Source organism: Nuphar pumila, chromosome 3 (assembly GCF_984573655.1).
Source record: "Nuphar pumila chromosome 3, dmNupPumi1.hap1.1, whole genome shotgun sequence".
Taxonomy (NCBI): domain Eukaryota; kingdom Viridiplantae; phylum Streptophyta; class Magnoliopsida; order Nymphaeales; family Nymphaeaceae; genus Nuphar; species Nuphar pumila.
In genome coordinates, this window is record NC_143251.1 from 28,414,319 (window position 1) to 28,431,906 (window position 17,588).

At 39.9% G+C, this 17,588-nt stretch overlaps 1 protein-coding gene across 2 annotated transcripts in view; it reads right to left on the reverse strand.

The window, feature by feature from the left end:
- The window catches only part of LOC149842426 (uncharacterized), a 37,960-nt gene extending 21,789 nt beyond the window's left edge, over positions 1–16,171 (reverse strand). For both annotated transcript variants that reach the window (XM_090001436.1, XM_090001435.1), the window contains exons 1-3: positions 16,000–16,171; positions 15,646–15,767; positions 15,352–15,536 (exon numbers count right to left, since the gene is read on the reverse strand). In XM_090001436.1, coding sequence (XP_089857562.1) covers positions 15,352–15,536; positions 15,646–15,767; positions 16,000–16,168 — 476 coding nt within the window. In that variant the 5' untranslated portion in view covers positions 16,169–16,171. The remainder of the gene's footprint in view (positions 1–15,351; positions 15,537–15,645; positions 15,768–15,999) is intronic.
- Positions 16,172–17,588: the final 1,417 nt, after the last annotated feature.

Here is a 17,588-nt window from a genome sequence, read left to right on the forward strand (position 1 = left end):
TGTGTGAGGGTAGATTAACTATTTCCCAAGTATTGGCCTTTTTTAACGCATTAAGTTCAACTTGCATTGCTTCAACCCAATGAGGTATAGATTTAGCTTGATTATAGTGTGCCGGTTCAAAATAAGAATGTAGGGTTATTAAACATGCCCGATAGTTGGGAGTTAAGGAATCATAGGATACAAACCTATTTGGGGTATTGATATTCTAGAAGAATGCCTAACTTGTGGTTCCTCAGTGGATTCAGAAATTTGAGAGTATTTTTCGAGGGCATTAATAGGATTTTCTTGATTTCTTCTTGAGTAAACATTTATATTGGTATCACTATCATGAACATTTATATTTGAATCACTATCATTTGAGAGTGTTATGTCAAGAGGGGATACCTCATGAGAATCATCAATGTTTTCAAGAAAATCTTCTTGTATGGCATCAATAAGATCATATAAGAATATATAGTCAATTTCATTTGTTTCTTCTAGTTTATCAAAACCGTTTTCTTCTTCTAGAAATGTTACATCTTTTGAAATATATAGTTTATCATTCTTAAAATCATAACATCTATACCCTTTTTTATTTTCACCATATCCTATAAAAACACATTCAATTGCTTTTGGAGATAACTTATCCCTTTTATGTAATAGGACAAAACATTTGCAACCAAAAATACGAAGACGATTGAAATCGGGTGAAAGTTTAAAGAGTTTTTCATAGGGAGAAGCATTTTTTAACTTAGAAGAGGGCATTTTATTGATTAGATAGGTTGAGGTTAGAACGGCTTCGGCCCAAAACTTCTTTGGAATATTCCTAGAAATAAGTAATGTTCTAGTGGTTTCTATAATGTGCCTATGTTTCATTTCCGCTAGGTCATTTTGTTGGGGAGTCCTAGGACATGACTTTTGATGGCAAATGCCATTTTGGGTTAAATAGTTTTGGAATTCGTGAGATAAGTACTCGCCACCGGAATCGGATCTTAAAATAGATATGTTACTTTGAAATTGATTTTAAACCTTTTTATGAAAATCTTTAAAGAAAGTAAATACTTCTGATTTATGACTAAGGAAATAAATCCAAACATACCGAGTAAAGTCATCAATAAACGTAACATAATATGAATAACCCCCTTTAGACATAACCGGAGAAGGCCCCCAAACATCCGAATGCACCAATTCAAAAGGCCTTGATGAAAGAAAAGTTCTAGTTGGAAATGGAATAGACTTCATTTTTCTAAAAATGCAATATTTGCAATTAATTTCTTTTTCCTTACAAAATTTGTTTCCAAAAGGAAAGAGATACATTTTGGAATAACTTGGATGACCAAGTCTTTTATGCCAAGTTTCCATGTTTTTTTCTTGGACATAAGAACAAAAAAAGTTTGTAGGGAGAACAAGATGGTCCATATAACAGAGGTCTCCATTTCTATGGCCTTGCCCAATCCGCTTCCCGGACCGGAGATCCTGTACAAAGCAACCATTAGATGAGAAAGATATTTCACATCCATGGTCGGCAATTTGAGAAACCGAAATTAGGGTTTAAATTTAGTTTGGGAACAACTCTTACTTTTGGAACACAAAAATTTTGTGAATCTTTAAAAGAGCCAATACTTGAAATTTTTAAAAAGGTTCCATCGACCGTAGAGACACAAGAGTCCCTTGAATTGGTGCAAATATCAATAAGTGCATTTTCATGAGGGGTCATATGAAAAGAGGCTCCGGAGTCAAGGATCCAAGAATACGTACCGGGTGAAGATAATGAAGCAATAGCCGCACCCGATGTGGAGGAAGAAACTTTTAGCATTTGTTGGAGAGCCATAGATATTTGTCCAAGAGTTTCTTTGATGTCATTGTTCTTGCCTTCATCTTCTTTGGTGGTGGTTTCCTCAAGAGAAGCCACTTTAGGCTTGAAGGTTCCAATAAGCTTTGGACAAGCGGGTCTAATGTGACCCGGCTCATTGCAATAATGACAAACAATCATTTTTCTTCCTCCATTGTAGTTTTCTTGTTTCCCAAAATGAGGAGGCTTATAGGTTCTAACATTATTACCCGGTTTTGATACGGCAAGGACTTCATCAACATGCTTACTCATGCCAAGCATTGTCTCCTCTTGAGTGATTTCGGCAATAGCATCCTCAATAGGAGGAAAAATAGATCTATGAAGAAGTGAAGATCTCACTTGCTCAAATTCGGGATGTAGCCCAAAAAGAAATTGAAACAATCGCTCTTGTTCCATTTGTTTTTGCCTTAAATCAATATCTTCCATAGAAACCCATTTTAGCTCCAAGAGAGCCAATTCATCCCATAATGGGTTTAAAGCACTATAATAGTCTTGAATGCTAGAATCACCTTGCTTGGTGGTTCTAATCTTTTCTTGCAAGAAGTATGCTCTTGCAAGATCCTTTTGGGTATACATGCCCTTCATAAAGGACCAAGTCTCATTGGCTCTACGAAATTTAGCTATATTAGCACATACCTTAAGCTCCACATTGTTCATAAACCACGCAAGGATTTTTGCGTGATTGCTTTCCCAATCTTCCACTTCCTTTTGATGACTTTCAATGGCATTGAGGCGAGCATCTCCTTCAAGAGCCTTTTCTTGACCTTCTTCAATCTTCGTGAGAACGGTACCCATGACAAAACCCCAAAGCTTCTTTCCTTTGAGATTATTTTCCATTGTCGATGCCCACATCATATAATTCTTCCCATTGAGCTTGAAAGATAGGTCAATCTTTGTCTCCATGATGTTGCCAAGAAGTGAGAAGATATCCACTAAATATGAAATACACGAACCACACCTTTCCTTCAAGAATCGAGTGGCTCTGATACCATGTAATGAGATATTGCAAAAATATAAAGAGTGCATACAAGCACTTACAACAATGAATAAAAGAGACAATATCACAAGTCCACAAAGGGACAATACAAGCACAAGCCTTTAAGAAGGCAACAATATAAAAAGCCTCTCATTGAGAAGAGAGAAAGCTCTCAAGAATGAAAAATATACAAGGGGATCACCCCTATTTATACAAAAGGGAGAGGAGAGAAGGAGAGGCAAAATGCCTCAAAAGGAGAGCCCAAAAGGGGGCTCCCATGGAGTCGTTGGGAGCCCCCAACGGTCACATTTGTGACCGTTGGGGGCTCCAACGACTCTATGGTTGGAGCCCCTTTTGTTATTTAAAAAATACAAAAAATAAAAGTAAAAAATAAGAAAAAGAAAATACATTTTAACAAAACTGAAAATAGTTGTTTTCTAAAACAACTATGTGAAATTACAAAAATACCCCTATCGGGTATTGATGTAATATACAATATATATATAGATATATATATATATATATTAGTTAGACAGGGGCACTGGTCATTTTCTCTTTGATGATACAAAAGGCTTTTTCCGCAGCAGGCGTCCACTGAAAACTAGTACCTATGAGACACTCCGTGATGGGGGCCATGAGGGTGCTGAAGTTTCTCACGAAACGTCGGTAAAAAGTGGCTAATCCATGAAAACTACGGATCTCTCCAATAGTCTTTGGGACAAGCCAATCGACAATCGCATGAACTTTCGCAGGGTCTGCCTTAACTCCATCAGATGACACAATAAAGCCTAGGAAAATGGGAAAACGACAATGGACGTCATGAACTCACACTTCTTCGCATTGACATACAATTTTTCTCTCCTTAAAATTTCTAAGACCTGACGCAGGTGACTCAAATGGTCAGACAAAGATGAACTATAAATCAAAATATCATCGAAATATACCACGACAAACTTCCCTATACAAGGGCGTAGCACTTGGGTCATCATATTCATGAAAGTACTTGGGGCATTGGATAGCCCAAATGGCATGACTAACCACTCATACAACCCATCACGTGTCTTGAATGTCGTCTTCCACTCATCCCCCTCTCGGATACGAATCTGGTGATACCCACTTTTTAAATCGATTTTGGAGAAAATGGAAGCACCAGCCAACATATCAAACATATCATCCAAACGAGGGATGGGAAAACGGTATTTGACAGTTATGCGGTTCATGGCTCGACTATCCACACACATGCGCATGGACCCATCTTTCTTAGGGGTGAGCAAGGCGGGTACCGCGCAAGGGCTCACACTTTCACGAATAAAGCCCTTTTGCAGTAACTCCTGGACCTGCCTTAACAACTCGGCATGCTCGGAGGGGTTCATACGATACGCGGGGAGATTGGGGAGACTCGACCCTGGCACAAAATCAATAGCATGCTGCACAACACGCATGGAAGGAAGACCATCTGGAAGGTCATCCGGCATAATGTCGCTAAACTCTTCAATAAGGGGTTTGATGTCCGTAGGAACTAGTAACGACGTATTCACTGAGGGTTTAGCCACCACAGCATAACAATAATCATCCTCCTTACATTGGTTAAAGAAAGACCGGTAGGATAGTCCGGCCAGTCGGGGAACTCGCTCAGGCTTATCTACTGTGGGAAACCCCGTCTCCTTGATGGGGAGAAGGATTATCTTATGACCTTTAAAGATGAACGAGTACGTGTTCCTACGGCCATCATGAATGGTTTTGCGATCAAACTGCCAAGGACGTACCAACAGGATGTGACACGCACTCATAGGGGCTACATCACACCACACCTCGTCGTGGTAGTGCTCCCCCATGGAGAATCGGACTAAACAACGTTGGGTGATGGAAACCTCGTTCCTTTCTTGAACCACGCCATCTTGTAGGGGTGAGACAGTTTCTCGGTTCTCAGATTCAAGGTAGACACAACACCCTCGGACACCAAGTTCTCACAAGCACCGATGTCGATAATAACATCACATGTGTGACCCTCACAGTTGCATCGGGTTCTAAAGATGTTCTGTAGCCATTCGGCAGGGGTCGACTCACAGGGTGCGGTCAAGACATGACGGATGGATAATAGATTGTTGACATTGCCGTCGAACTCTACGACTTCCCTCTCATCCTCATCCTCGACCAATGACTCACTCTCACTCTCGGATGCTGACTCCACAATACCTTCGACGAGATGGGTGTTTTTGCCCACAGTGGGGCACCTAGACGCGACATGCCCTAGCTCCTGACACCTAAAACATCGGATGGTAGACTCACTAGGTTTGGTTTTAGACCGGGTATTGAATGCGGGTTCGGACGTATCAGGTTTGCTAAATTCTGCTCTAGGGGTAAACTTTGAGTCCTCCTTCCTAGGGGAGCTCGCTCCCCTGGTTGGAAAACTCGACTTGGGTCGACTGGACTGTTCACTACGGGAGGTCCTATATTCCTGCCTCCGTTTCAACTTTTCCTCGACGTTCATGGCATAACTGCTGGCCTGATCTAATGTCTCAACCGTGATACAACTAAAGTCGTCAGAAATAACAGGACAGAGACCAAAGATGTACCTCGTGACCTGTTGGCGGGCAGTTTCCTCGATCTGCACCCGTAGAGAAAGACGATGGAACTCGGCAGTGTACTCCGCCACAGTACGAGTGCCCTGACGCAGGGTTAGATACTCCTTGTAGGCTCTCTCAACGTGATCCGAAGGCACGAATTTTGATTGCATCAGTCTTTGCATCTCCTCCCACGACTGTACACGCCCTAGCCCCTGCCGCTCCCTCGATCGCTGTAGCTCCACCCACCATGTCTGTGCTAACCCTCTCAACCGAGTAGACGCTAAAGAGACACGACAGTGCTCTGCTACGGTGTGGTAGTCAAAGAAAAACTGCACGGCATAGGATCAGTCGAAGAACTGCTCTGCGTCGAACCGCCCTGCAAACTCCGGAAGGTCCAGTTTCACCCCATAAGTGGAGGGATGCTCCACTGCTCTCTGTTGTCGAGCCTCCACCATTCCTGCAGGATACTCGCTCTAGAACGCGTCGTCGTCCCACACTGCTTCATCGTCCTCTATGCGGTACTGCTCGCCTGGATGTTGGTGTTGACGGACTCCACCGAGGGGTGGTCGATGCTCAGGTCGCGCCGCTCCCTGCTGAAATTGTCGCGATCGGGTTTGCCCGCGGGCAGGCACCGCCGGTGGCTGTCGCTGTGGCACTGGTATGTAAGAGGGTCCTACTAAAGGTGGAGGGTTGGGTTGGCTCTCTGGCTCTAAGTGGGTAGGAAAAGGGTAGTAAGGGTTTGGGTTAGGATAAGGGTGTAGGGTCGGGCGAGGTACTGGGTTTTGGATCGGGAAGGGGTTATTGGGTTGGTTAGAGTTCGGGTATCTAGTTGGGTTGGGGTAGGATTGGGATGGTTCGCCCGACTGGATATGGATCGGGCCTAATCCTAAACTACTCGTCGGACCTAGATTTGGGTAGGTCGGATCGGGGATCGAGTTGTGGGGATAAAAGGTTTTGTTCAAACTCGATCCACGGTCCATATGAGTATGGGTCTGGTTTTGACCCGGCTCAAGATCAAGCTGGAGTTCCGTCTGGGTCCGATACAAGTTCGGGTCGGTATGGGATCCATTTTGGGGTTCAAACATCACGGGTTGGGTCGGATTCGGAGCAAACTGCGAACCAAACCCAACTAGGTAGGCTGGGTACGGGGTTGCCAAACCCGGACCCGCTCCTAAGAACCCAAAGGGTGGTCCTCAGTAATCGGGTCCGGACCCGAATAAAATAATCTCCTGACCGGTCCCTGAGGGTTCAGGTTCGGACCACAGGGGATCGGTCCCCTTAGTCTTCAAGTTGTCGGCAACCACAACCCCACGCGCGGGTGCCGCGAGGGTTGACAGACCCCTCCCTGCACGAGCTGACGCTGGCACACCCACTGCCTGAGTCGGCGTCAAACCCGGGTCATGTAGGCCAGGTGCAGCCTGCATTCCCAGGTGTGTGGGTCGATGCCAGGCCTGCGGGTTTGCGCCAGTGAGGGGAGGATCTCCAAAACCCCGGGGTCGGCTGCATCGCAGTCGCACCAGAGTTCAGGGGGGGCGTACCTTGCTGACGCGCCTCTCGACAGACAGTCCGACGCAGACCTTCCCCAAAACCCTCCTGAATTACCGCAGGCTGAGGACCCACTTGGGCTGGGTCGTTCATTGCAACCGTGAGGATACCAGCGTCGCCTACAGTGGTATCCACTGGTTGGGTCGTCGCTGGGTTCGATCCTGCGGTCGATTCGATGGCGACGAGTCGACAGTCAATCCCATCCATCCTCTTTGTGATTCCAGCCATCTCTCTGTTCAGGCGCATCATATTCTCCTGCATCTTTGTCATCATCTCCATCATGCACATCATTGGGTCCTCGGTAACGACTTCTTCCCGTTCCTTGCCGCGTGCCGGGTCGTCCCTCGTCTCTTGAGCCATGCGGCTGCTGACGAAGGATGCCTGGGCTCTGATACCAAGTTGATGCAGCCTTCAAAGGGTTGCGATAAGAGCAGTGAAGACTCGGCTTGTTGATGCGCACTCCAGTTCCCGTGTAACCTTGATGAAGGCTAGGTAGGCACGACTGTGTATAGTCGGATGTTGAACAGGCTTAAAAGCAATAAATCTCACCCAAATGGTGAGTTGAAACTATTTTTATTAAATACCCAATGTCACTGGCAGATTGTTGATAAACAAGTTGAATAAAAAATGTAAACAACGAACTGTAATGGAAAAAGAACGAATGACAGGGAAAAGGAAAACAAGACTGCTGAGAAAAGAAAAAATAAACTGTAGTGATCCTCAAAAGACCCCTCACGCAGCCCTAAGTCGTGCTTTTTAAAGATGGTCATTGGATCCGGGTCCGGACCCGGACCCGAGAAGGCTTCAATTCGGGAATGAATCGGTGTTGAGCCGGGTCTTCCCTTTTCTGGAGTAGGTGTGTGTTATCTTCCTGCATCGAGTCAACTCACCTGGGGTCGGACCCTGCTGCTGGGTCCGATCGTCCATTCCAACTGGTGGGTCGGGTTCCCTGGTCGTGCCAGGGTCACATGGTACTGGTACTGGTACTGGTACCGCCTGCCCTACATCAATTTGCTTATATTTCATTTTGCGAAGATAAAATATTTGAAACATGCATAGAACAGTGTGCATCTTTGCTTAGCTTAAGAAAAGAGCATTGGAATTCTGAATAAAAAAATTATGGTTGCAGCTCAAAATTAGCCAAGGTTCTGAGATACCTTTCTAGTACACAGTAGTGTGTAGGGAAGACTTTTGTTCTAGGATTGGCTCGTGTATGAGCTTGAAATTAACTCCCAAAGTGTGAAACAAAGCACTATCTGATAAAACTTAAGATATTGATCCGCCACATCAGCGAAATGCTTGTATATACAAAGCGAGTACTGATTGGGTCCGGTACACATACAAGACTCTAGTTATTACTCGAAAAATGAGTACTTGGATTACTAAACCCTCATTCTGGCCTATACAGTGTAAGGAACTTAAAATTAATCTCTTTAATAAAGATAACCCTTCCGACCCATTCTGTTCTGATATCTATCTTGGAGAAGGTAGATGGTACAACCTTAAGTGATTCTGTTCTGATTTTTTGAAGTGAGGCATCCTAATGGTCTCCACTCACTCGTAGATCTACGGAGGCCGGCACTATCCACATGTCCTAGGTGATAGATCCCCAACTACTGCAGTAATTCAGGATACATCCTACTTTTTATTCTGCCTTAGTAGTGATTCCCTTGGTCACGGACCGCCCATTTTGGGTCTGCTACAGTCAAGTACCTGAGATTAAAACATTCTCGGTCACGGACCGCCCGCTTTGGGTCTGCTACAGTCAGGTACCTAGGATTAAAACATTTGAGAATAATACACCCTCAGAATGCCTCGGCTGTCTACGATGGCATTCCTTCACGTACCAAGGTGGATGGTTAATTATCGAAATAAAGACCCTTTTTAATCATAGTATGAAAATATGCCCTAATTATGCAAACAGTTCTATTTTTTATTGTCTTACTTTTTAGTGAAAATGTTTTATCTGAATTGACTGAATATGTTTAATATTCTGAATTAACGGAATTGGTATAAACTTACTAGACTGTCAGAAGTCTGATCCTTTAATGGAACTATCATTATATTTTGTCAAAAATGATGTAAATAATATTTTGGTTTTCACTCTGATAATAGTTGTCTTATTTCACCCTTGTGGCTCGCTCAAAATTTTTAAAACCAGACATTAAATCATTTTCTGCTGCCAATATTTAAAAAGAAAAAGTTTCAAAAATTTTGGTAAAATTTCAGGTTTTAAATTTTGGGGCGTCACAACTACATTAGTTAGAAAAATTAGTTACAACATATTAAAAGAGGGTCGACCCCCATCGAGCTCACTACAGGACAAAAAGAGAAAAATGAATGGGTGAATTCTAGTTTACAATAATACCCTTAAGTTATAACATATGTACAAAAGACTTCATGTGAGGGTATTACATAACAATGGAGATACATCATTTCCTCAACAAGAGTGATTTAGGGGTCGATCTGTGCGCAAGAGAGAGGACTTTTGCGATTTGTTCAAGTAAGAGTGCATTTTCATCATTTTTCCACTCAAGGAAGTGGGTTAAGGTAAAAAAAACTTATTATTTGCTTCTTATTGAGCTTTTTTGGGGGAAAGATGGCATTAAATGATCAGGCATGCTATGTCACATGGGTGCGGGTGCGACACTTTGAAAAAACTTGGGTGTGGGGCTGCGGCAAAATATATATATATATATAAAGTCCAAAAGTTGGACATAAATGACCTTGGGTGCGTTGACCGCACCCGCATCACGTCACGTCGACGCGGGTGCAGCACCCAGTTGGTCGAGTCCCTGTGACATAGCTGGCATGGCAATGGGGCACTCGAATAATGAGTGAAAACAAATTGAAAATCGAGTACAGATATTGTCCTACTATTATTTTGGGTGGTATCTCTCGGTTGAAGCATCATTTAGCTGGGACACATCTAAATATTGTAGCCTACACATTAAGGACTTTGTCGGGTGTCGTCAAATGATAATGTCAGCAATTACTTACTGGTTTAAGAAAAAAAAGAAAAGAAAAAGAGATGAGTAAGGTAGGAATGAAGTATGAGCAACCTTGGGAGGACGAATATGAGCACCCTACTTCTGAGCCTACAGCCCCTAGTATAGCATCAGAAGTACGAAGTTCTGCATCAAAGGGAAAATGTGTAGTTGGTGCTAGTATTAGTAATAGTAGTAGTGTCGTGGGCAAAAAAAGAAGAAAAGGAAAAAGAGGAGGAAGGAGTTCTTTGAGAGAAGGTACTATTAGGAGCTTTTTTTCTCCTAGGATCGTCTATGACTCCTCGAAATTTAGTCGAGCAGGCGAATGTCATGGTTGGGAGATGGTTTTATGATGCTTGCATTCCTTTCAATACGGCAATTTCATTTCATTTTCAAGTCATAGTAATGAGTCTAGATACAAGATGCCTTTGTATCATCCTTTGAGAGGAAAGATTTTATATGCTAATATGAATGAAGTGATGGCTTATTGTGATGAAACGAGCCATTCATGGAGAGAAACTGGGTAAAACATCATGCCAGATGGGTGGAATAAATTTCCTTATCTATTGCCTCAAAGGAACCATGTTTTTAAAATCAATTAATATGTCTGATACGCACAAGACAACAAATGTATTGTTTTGGCTTTTTGACCAAGTTATGGAAGAGGTTCAGCCTCAAAACATTGTACAGTTCATTACTGATAATGCATCGAATATTATAGAGCAGCACATAAAGAACTAGTAAAAAATTATGGGTCATTCTTTTGGACTCTGTGTGCTGCCCATTTCATAGACCTCATGCTTGAGGAGATTGGCAGCATGCTAAGTCACACGGACTCGGCTAAAAGGTCGACGCACCCGCGTCGACACGCCCCAACACGGGTGCGGCTTCAAACACGGGGCGAACACGCTCAACTAACTGTCAGGCTCGATCAACGCACCGGGGTTGAGTCCGTCCACATTTTGGACTCGGTCAACTTTAATCGAGTCTATTTTTGTCCATTTATTAAAATTAATTTGGACTCGAGTCGGGTCCGGATCGAGACCCGACCCGGATCCAATACAGTATCGGGGTCGGGGCCTGACCCTTAAGAGGCTATGTAGGGGGAGGGGCAGACGGCAGACCTCTCCCCGTCGATCGCTCCCTCTCCCCCACCCGTCCCTCGCTCATCGTCCCCTTCAGGCTCGCCAGCGACCCAGACCCCGGTGACCATAGCCACCAGCGACCCCAGCCACCTGTCCTCTCAGGTATATCCCTCCTCCCTCTTCCTGTTCTTCCCTCTAATTCAGACGCTGAGGCAGATTTATGATAAGTTTTGTTGTTATCACACTCACAAGCTTCTTTATGTGTTATATTTTGGTAAATTTGTGTTATTACTTAAATAGAATTACTTTTTTTATTTTTGCTTTAAAATTTACAATCTTATTATTGTTATATATATATATAGTTGTGTCCCCGTGTCCAAAATTTTTGAAATTGCTCTGCACCCGTGTCGCACTCGTACCCGCACCCATGTGACATAGGCAATATGGATGAGATATAACATACAGTTGAATGTTATCAAGAAATTACAAAATGTATTTATAATCATGCATGAGTTTTGAGCTTAATGAGGAAGTATACTAATGGTGTTGTGTTGATTCACAACGCAGTTACTAGATTTGCTACAAATTTTTTTACTATGCAGAGTCTTGTACATAATAGAAGTGCACTTAAAAAGATGTTTTTTTTCAGATGAGTGAAATGCATATCCCAAGGTTGCCAAACTAGGAAGTGAAAGCGGAAAACGATACGGGAAGTGGAAGCGAGAAGCGACGCATTTTAAAACTTATAGGAAGCGGGAAGTAAAGTATCAATTTGAAAGAGAAATATGAATAAAAAATAAAGCAATATGGTAATTGAATAAGAATCGAACAAGAAACAAATAAAAACTAAAATAAAATTGATCATTCTTATATTTCATGATTTTTCAATAAAAGAGTTATTTTTTTGTTAAAATCTAACAATGATGATTACCAATTTAAAGAAAATACATGAGAAGTGAGTAGAAGTGTGAGAGAAAATACATGAAAAGCATGAAAAGGAATGTGAGAAAAGCATATACGAAGCATAGACCATGTGTGTGGGAAGCATAGAAGAAGCGTGGGGGAATCAAGATTTCCACGAAGTTTCGAAAGCGAGGAGTATCACGCTTCAGAAGCGAGTTTCTAGGAAGCACGCTTCCCACCTACCTAAGAAGCTTACGGTAAGTCTAGCATATCCCCATTCCCAAAAAGGAAAGCCAAGAGAAATTGTAGATATTTTATTTAGAAGTGAATTTTGGGATTCATGTGTTAAGTTATTGAGAATAAGTATACCTTTACAACGAAGACAGACCAGTTGTGGTTATCTCTATGAGGCCATAGATAAGGAAAAAGAGGTCATTAGAGATAATTTAAATGAAAAGAAAAATTGCATTTGCCTATATGGAACATCATTGACCATAGGTGGACTGGATAGCTTCATCAACTTGTTCATGCTACAGCATACTATTTAAATCTTGCATTTAGATACTCCCCTATATTTGAGATAGACATGGAAGTCAACAAGGGTATCTTGGACTGCATTGAAAGGTTGAACCCTGATTATGATATTCAAGATCAGATTCATAAGGAAATGAAAATTTACGGCAATGCATTGTATGATATGGGGAGACCTGCAACAGTGCAAAACCATACCATGATGCACCGAGGTAATTTATTTGTCTATTTCAATTTTAATTTCATATTATTATTTAGTTATGATGTTTTGTATTATTGTATGATTTGTATCAATTATTGTCTTATTGACTTCTCATTTTCTTGTTTTTTTCAGACATATGGTGGACTAGGTTTGAAAGTGATGTTTCAAACCTAAGAGCTTTTGCTATTCGCATTCAAAGTCAAGCATGCAGTGCAAGTGGATGCGAAAGAAATTGGAGCGTCTTTGAGCAAATTCATACAAAGCGAAGAACAGATTAGAGCACAAAAGGCTCAATGACCTAGTGTACGTTTGCTACAACCTACAACTAAGGCAAAGGTAATCTTAAATTTATAAAGTTTATTTGTCATATTCATGTGTTATTTAATATTTTTTAATGCATACAAAACTCAACTAATTTTAAATTTCCATGTTATCTTTTTAGGCAATCATCAAGGAGGCACAAAGAATAGTTTGATCCCATCAGTTTAGAGAACTTTGATGAATTGGATGAATGGGTTCAAGATGAAGCAGACCTCCCGAATGAAGAAGACATTCAATGGATAAACGTGGAGGGAGCTCAGGACGTAGATGACGAAGACCCCACGTATATTGGAGATGATTTTAATGTCGAAGGAGGAGAAGAAAAAGAAAAAGAAAAAGATAATGATGATGATGATTGATGGTATACTTCTTAAAAACTTGGTTATGTATTGTAATTTGTAACTATTAAGTATTCATAAACTTGTTTTTTTTGCTTTTTGATGAAATCTTGTGGTATGTTCTTAATTAAAGATATTAGTATTACTATTTTGCATTGTTCATGTGAGATTTGATGATTGATGATGTGTTATGTAGCTCATAGAGACATAAATGCTTCACATGTGATTTTATAGTTGCATTTTGTGCATTTCATCATTGTTTTGTGTGTTATAATTTTTTTGAAAGTTTGCTATTATTTCTGATTTTTACAAATTTTTTTTAGCATTTTTTATTTTTTTCACAATTTATGATTTTTTATGATACGATAAATATCTTATTTTGGGCTCGACCAATACGGGTTTAGATATGATAGATACAACCTTGGTTCATAGTGTTAGCATCTAAATTCACATAACCTACTTTTATATGGGCAAAAGAAAACTACCAAAAACCAGCAACTGGAGATTTAGATAAGAGTCTGCCTAAGGTTTATATAAGCTTTGATCACCCAAGATGAAACACATTGATGTTAAGATATGGAACAACAAAATGGAATAAAATCTAACAAAATCTAAAAAGGGAATATTAAATTTGTCACAAAGTAACTTTATAATTAAAGATACAAAAGATGGAACTGTGGAGTTAACCCATTTACTCAGTGAGTCAGCCTAGATTGACACTAGACCTAGTGAATAGGTTGTTATAATAAGACTTACACAAGACTTGGTTGACAAGGCCAAGTCACAAACAACTCGATCAAATCACAACTAGGCCCAACTTTCACTAGGTTGACCTGTTGGGTCATTGAGTTACATGAAAGCATGCAAGAATGCACACACATGTACATGGCTAATTCACCGAGTTGACCTTTGTGAGGACAGCTGAGTAATGAGACAAAAATAGCCAAGTTGAGCCATGTGTCACTAAGCTTTTGAACTTTGAATACTATCGAAGAAGTGCTAATCCACCACAAAGCACAAGAGAAAATCCAAGACACAATTCCAACATTTTTTGCAATCAACCCATCCATCCCAACACAGCGTTAAATACACTATTTCTTCAATGATTTCCATAACAGTCAATCATATGCATGGGAAAATGAAAATCAGGGTTACTGAAAGTGCCACTCTTGGGAAGCACAAAGTGTACCTCTTCTGAAGCTCTATGGGAAGCACACTTCCCATACATTTTGTGCGCTTCGATTCCTGTGAAAGATTCAAGGATTCTTATGGGGGTCTACCTAGCTAATTGTGGCAATTGTGATAAAATCATAAAGCCATATGAATTTCCCGGCAGATATTTTCTGATTCATGTTCCACTTCTTTATGCATCAGTTATGTTCTTCAGCCTAACACAAATGCTTAACACATTGACTTAAAGAATTTAGGTGTTAAAAAAAACTGATAGGCCATTTTTTTTGGATTTAACATAATTTGACGTAAGTTGGTACATCACTATTTCCAATATTCCTCTCTGAGGAGAGGGACGTGACCTGGTTAGTGTGAACATAATGAAATTTAGAAATGTCCCATAAATTTTCATTAACTTTGATAAATATTATCACAAAGCTCATGATTGCAAAACCTCAAAAACTGAAACAAAAGGAAATACATAAATTAATCATGTACATCACAGGTGCACGTGCACACGCACACACATATGTATGTATGTATGTATGTATGTATGTATGTATGTATGTATGTATGTATGTATGTATGTATGTATGTATGTATGTATGTATGTATGTATGTATGTATGTATGTATGTGTAAACACGTACACAAAAATGTGTGTGTGTGTGTGTGTGTGTTTATTCATTCTAAGAACAGCAATCAATTGTGTCGTAAAAGCAAGAAAAGTATAACTGACATCCAAACACAATCATATATCTTATTTCTCAACATTAGAAGTAGGCAATTAAAAGTTTTGACTTAATATGGCACTATAAAAGTAAAACTTCACAACATAACCATCAAATGAAAAGGACATATAGTAATAAGAGAAACTCTATGTTTAAGATAAGTACATGTTTTGGCCATCCACAAAAGTGTCCGGCATGAATTTCCCTGGATCATCCTCATCCAAATTTGTACTTTTCATCTTTATTTCTCTCTCACAACCAAGATGATGAGCTTGAACAGTTCCACTAACCACTGCTTTATCCTCACTATAAATGTCACCAGGGTGCCCATCTGATGGTAACATAACACCCTTAGGATAAAAGCATGATGTCAATTTTAGGAATTCATATTCTTCATCCACAGTAGACAAAAAAAAACAGAAGAGGATAAAAAAAAAGAAAATAAAATCTGGAACCAACCTTGGCAGCTACTTGAACAAGGTCCCCAGAGAGAACCACGAGGGTATCAATGACAGCACCTCTGGCAAAATTATCATCATTCATGCCTCTTCTGACAATCCTCGCCATCTTCAGAACAATCCCTACATAAAAGCAATTCCAAAACCACTTGGTAACTTACACCTCTGACTCGGAAACAAAACTCACAAAATTATGCAATGAAAAAAGATGGAAACAGGAACTGCTAAACTGTATAAAAGTAGAATTGAGTTCCAAGATAACAGACAATAAGCAACATCGTGCAATGAAATCCAAAAATTTGAAGCAGCATGATATTGTAGTAATATGAAGATAAAAGAGATTGTAGATCAATACCATAATCCTTCTCAATACAAGCAGTGTGGAAAATGCCCGCATAGATCGATCCATCCTTAACCTGCACCTCTACCGGCAGTCCAACAATACACATGGTGGTGAAGATCAGGGCATCGTTTGATGAAGGGGAGGTGTCTCTGTTCATGTGTTGAATGCTTTCAGGAGCCATAGATTGTCTTTTTCCTAGTAACTTCTTGAATTTACATAGGAGCTTTGGAGCAGAGAGAGTTGTTATTAATTATGGTAATTCTTGCAGCCATCACTTGCATGATGAATGTCTAATAGATAATAATTATCAGATCATAATCTGCATCAGGGATCATTCTGACACATTTAGTTGTTGCAGTGTCATGATCACAAAATACAAGCATCCAATAGCTATGCCTATGACAAATCTGAAGGAAAACATAAAAATTGCACAGCTTGAAAGTACTAGGCAAAAGCAATGGAGAACCACACTAGTATTTCAACATCACATTGTCAGGGCATAACAATAGCTGTCAGAAGTACAGCGCCTCTTTTTGAAATGAGTGTTACAAATAGATTTTTGCAAGAATGCAGTTTCTCATAAATACCAAAATATTGTTGTGCAATGTAGGCAAACATGTAATGGAGTACAAGAAAGGTGTGCACAATACTAGCTACGAAGAGCTATACAATTACAAGAGTGAGCACAAATACAAAACCACTAAGGGAAAATACAAGTATCACAAGAGGATTCACAAACACAAGCCACTAATGAGCAAGAGAGCACACATAAAAAATGTACTTTTATTAATAAGCATGCTTTACAATGGGAAGAAACCCATATATATACAGTAAGAAGAGGAGAAAAGAGGGCATTTTAACTGTTAGACTAGCCAACAGCTAGTTTCAAATATTTTTTAATATATGTTACATAATATACATTATATATTATATAATATATGTACAAAGGATACATACAAGTATTATATGTATATACATACATATAAGTATATAATATATATACATATATATATATGTGTGTGTGTGTATAACAACATACATCAAATATTAACCACATATACATTAACACTCCTCAAAATACCCTTAATCTCAAATAATCAAGGAAAATTTTATAAAGTTTTTCAAAAGGAGATATATTTTGCAATTTAGAAGATAGATTTCTATTTATGAGATACACAATTATAAGGGTGGCTTCAAACCAAAACACTTTTGGCACATTGTTTGGTATAAGAAGAGTCATTGTTGTTTCAATTATATGTTAATGTTTTTTTTTCTGCTAAACCATTTTGTTGAGGTGTATTTGTGTACGATCTTTGGTGTACGATTCCAAAGTTTTCAAATAATTTTGTAATTCATTTGACATGAATTCTCCCTTTGAATCGGAACGAAAAAAAAGAAATGTTTAAATTAAATTGATTTTAATCATACTAAGAAAGATATTAAAAATTTTAAAGACTTCTTATTTGTGCCTAAAAAAATAAATACAAGTATATCTAGAATAATCATCCACCTCCAAACATTGAAGTGCACTAATTTAAGGGGTTTAGAGACAAAGAAATTTATATTTCCAAATGGTAACACTTTCATTTTTTCAAAGATAC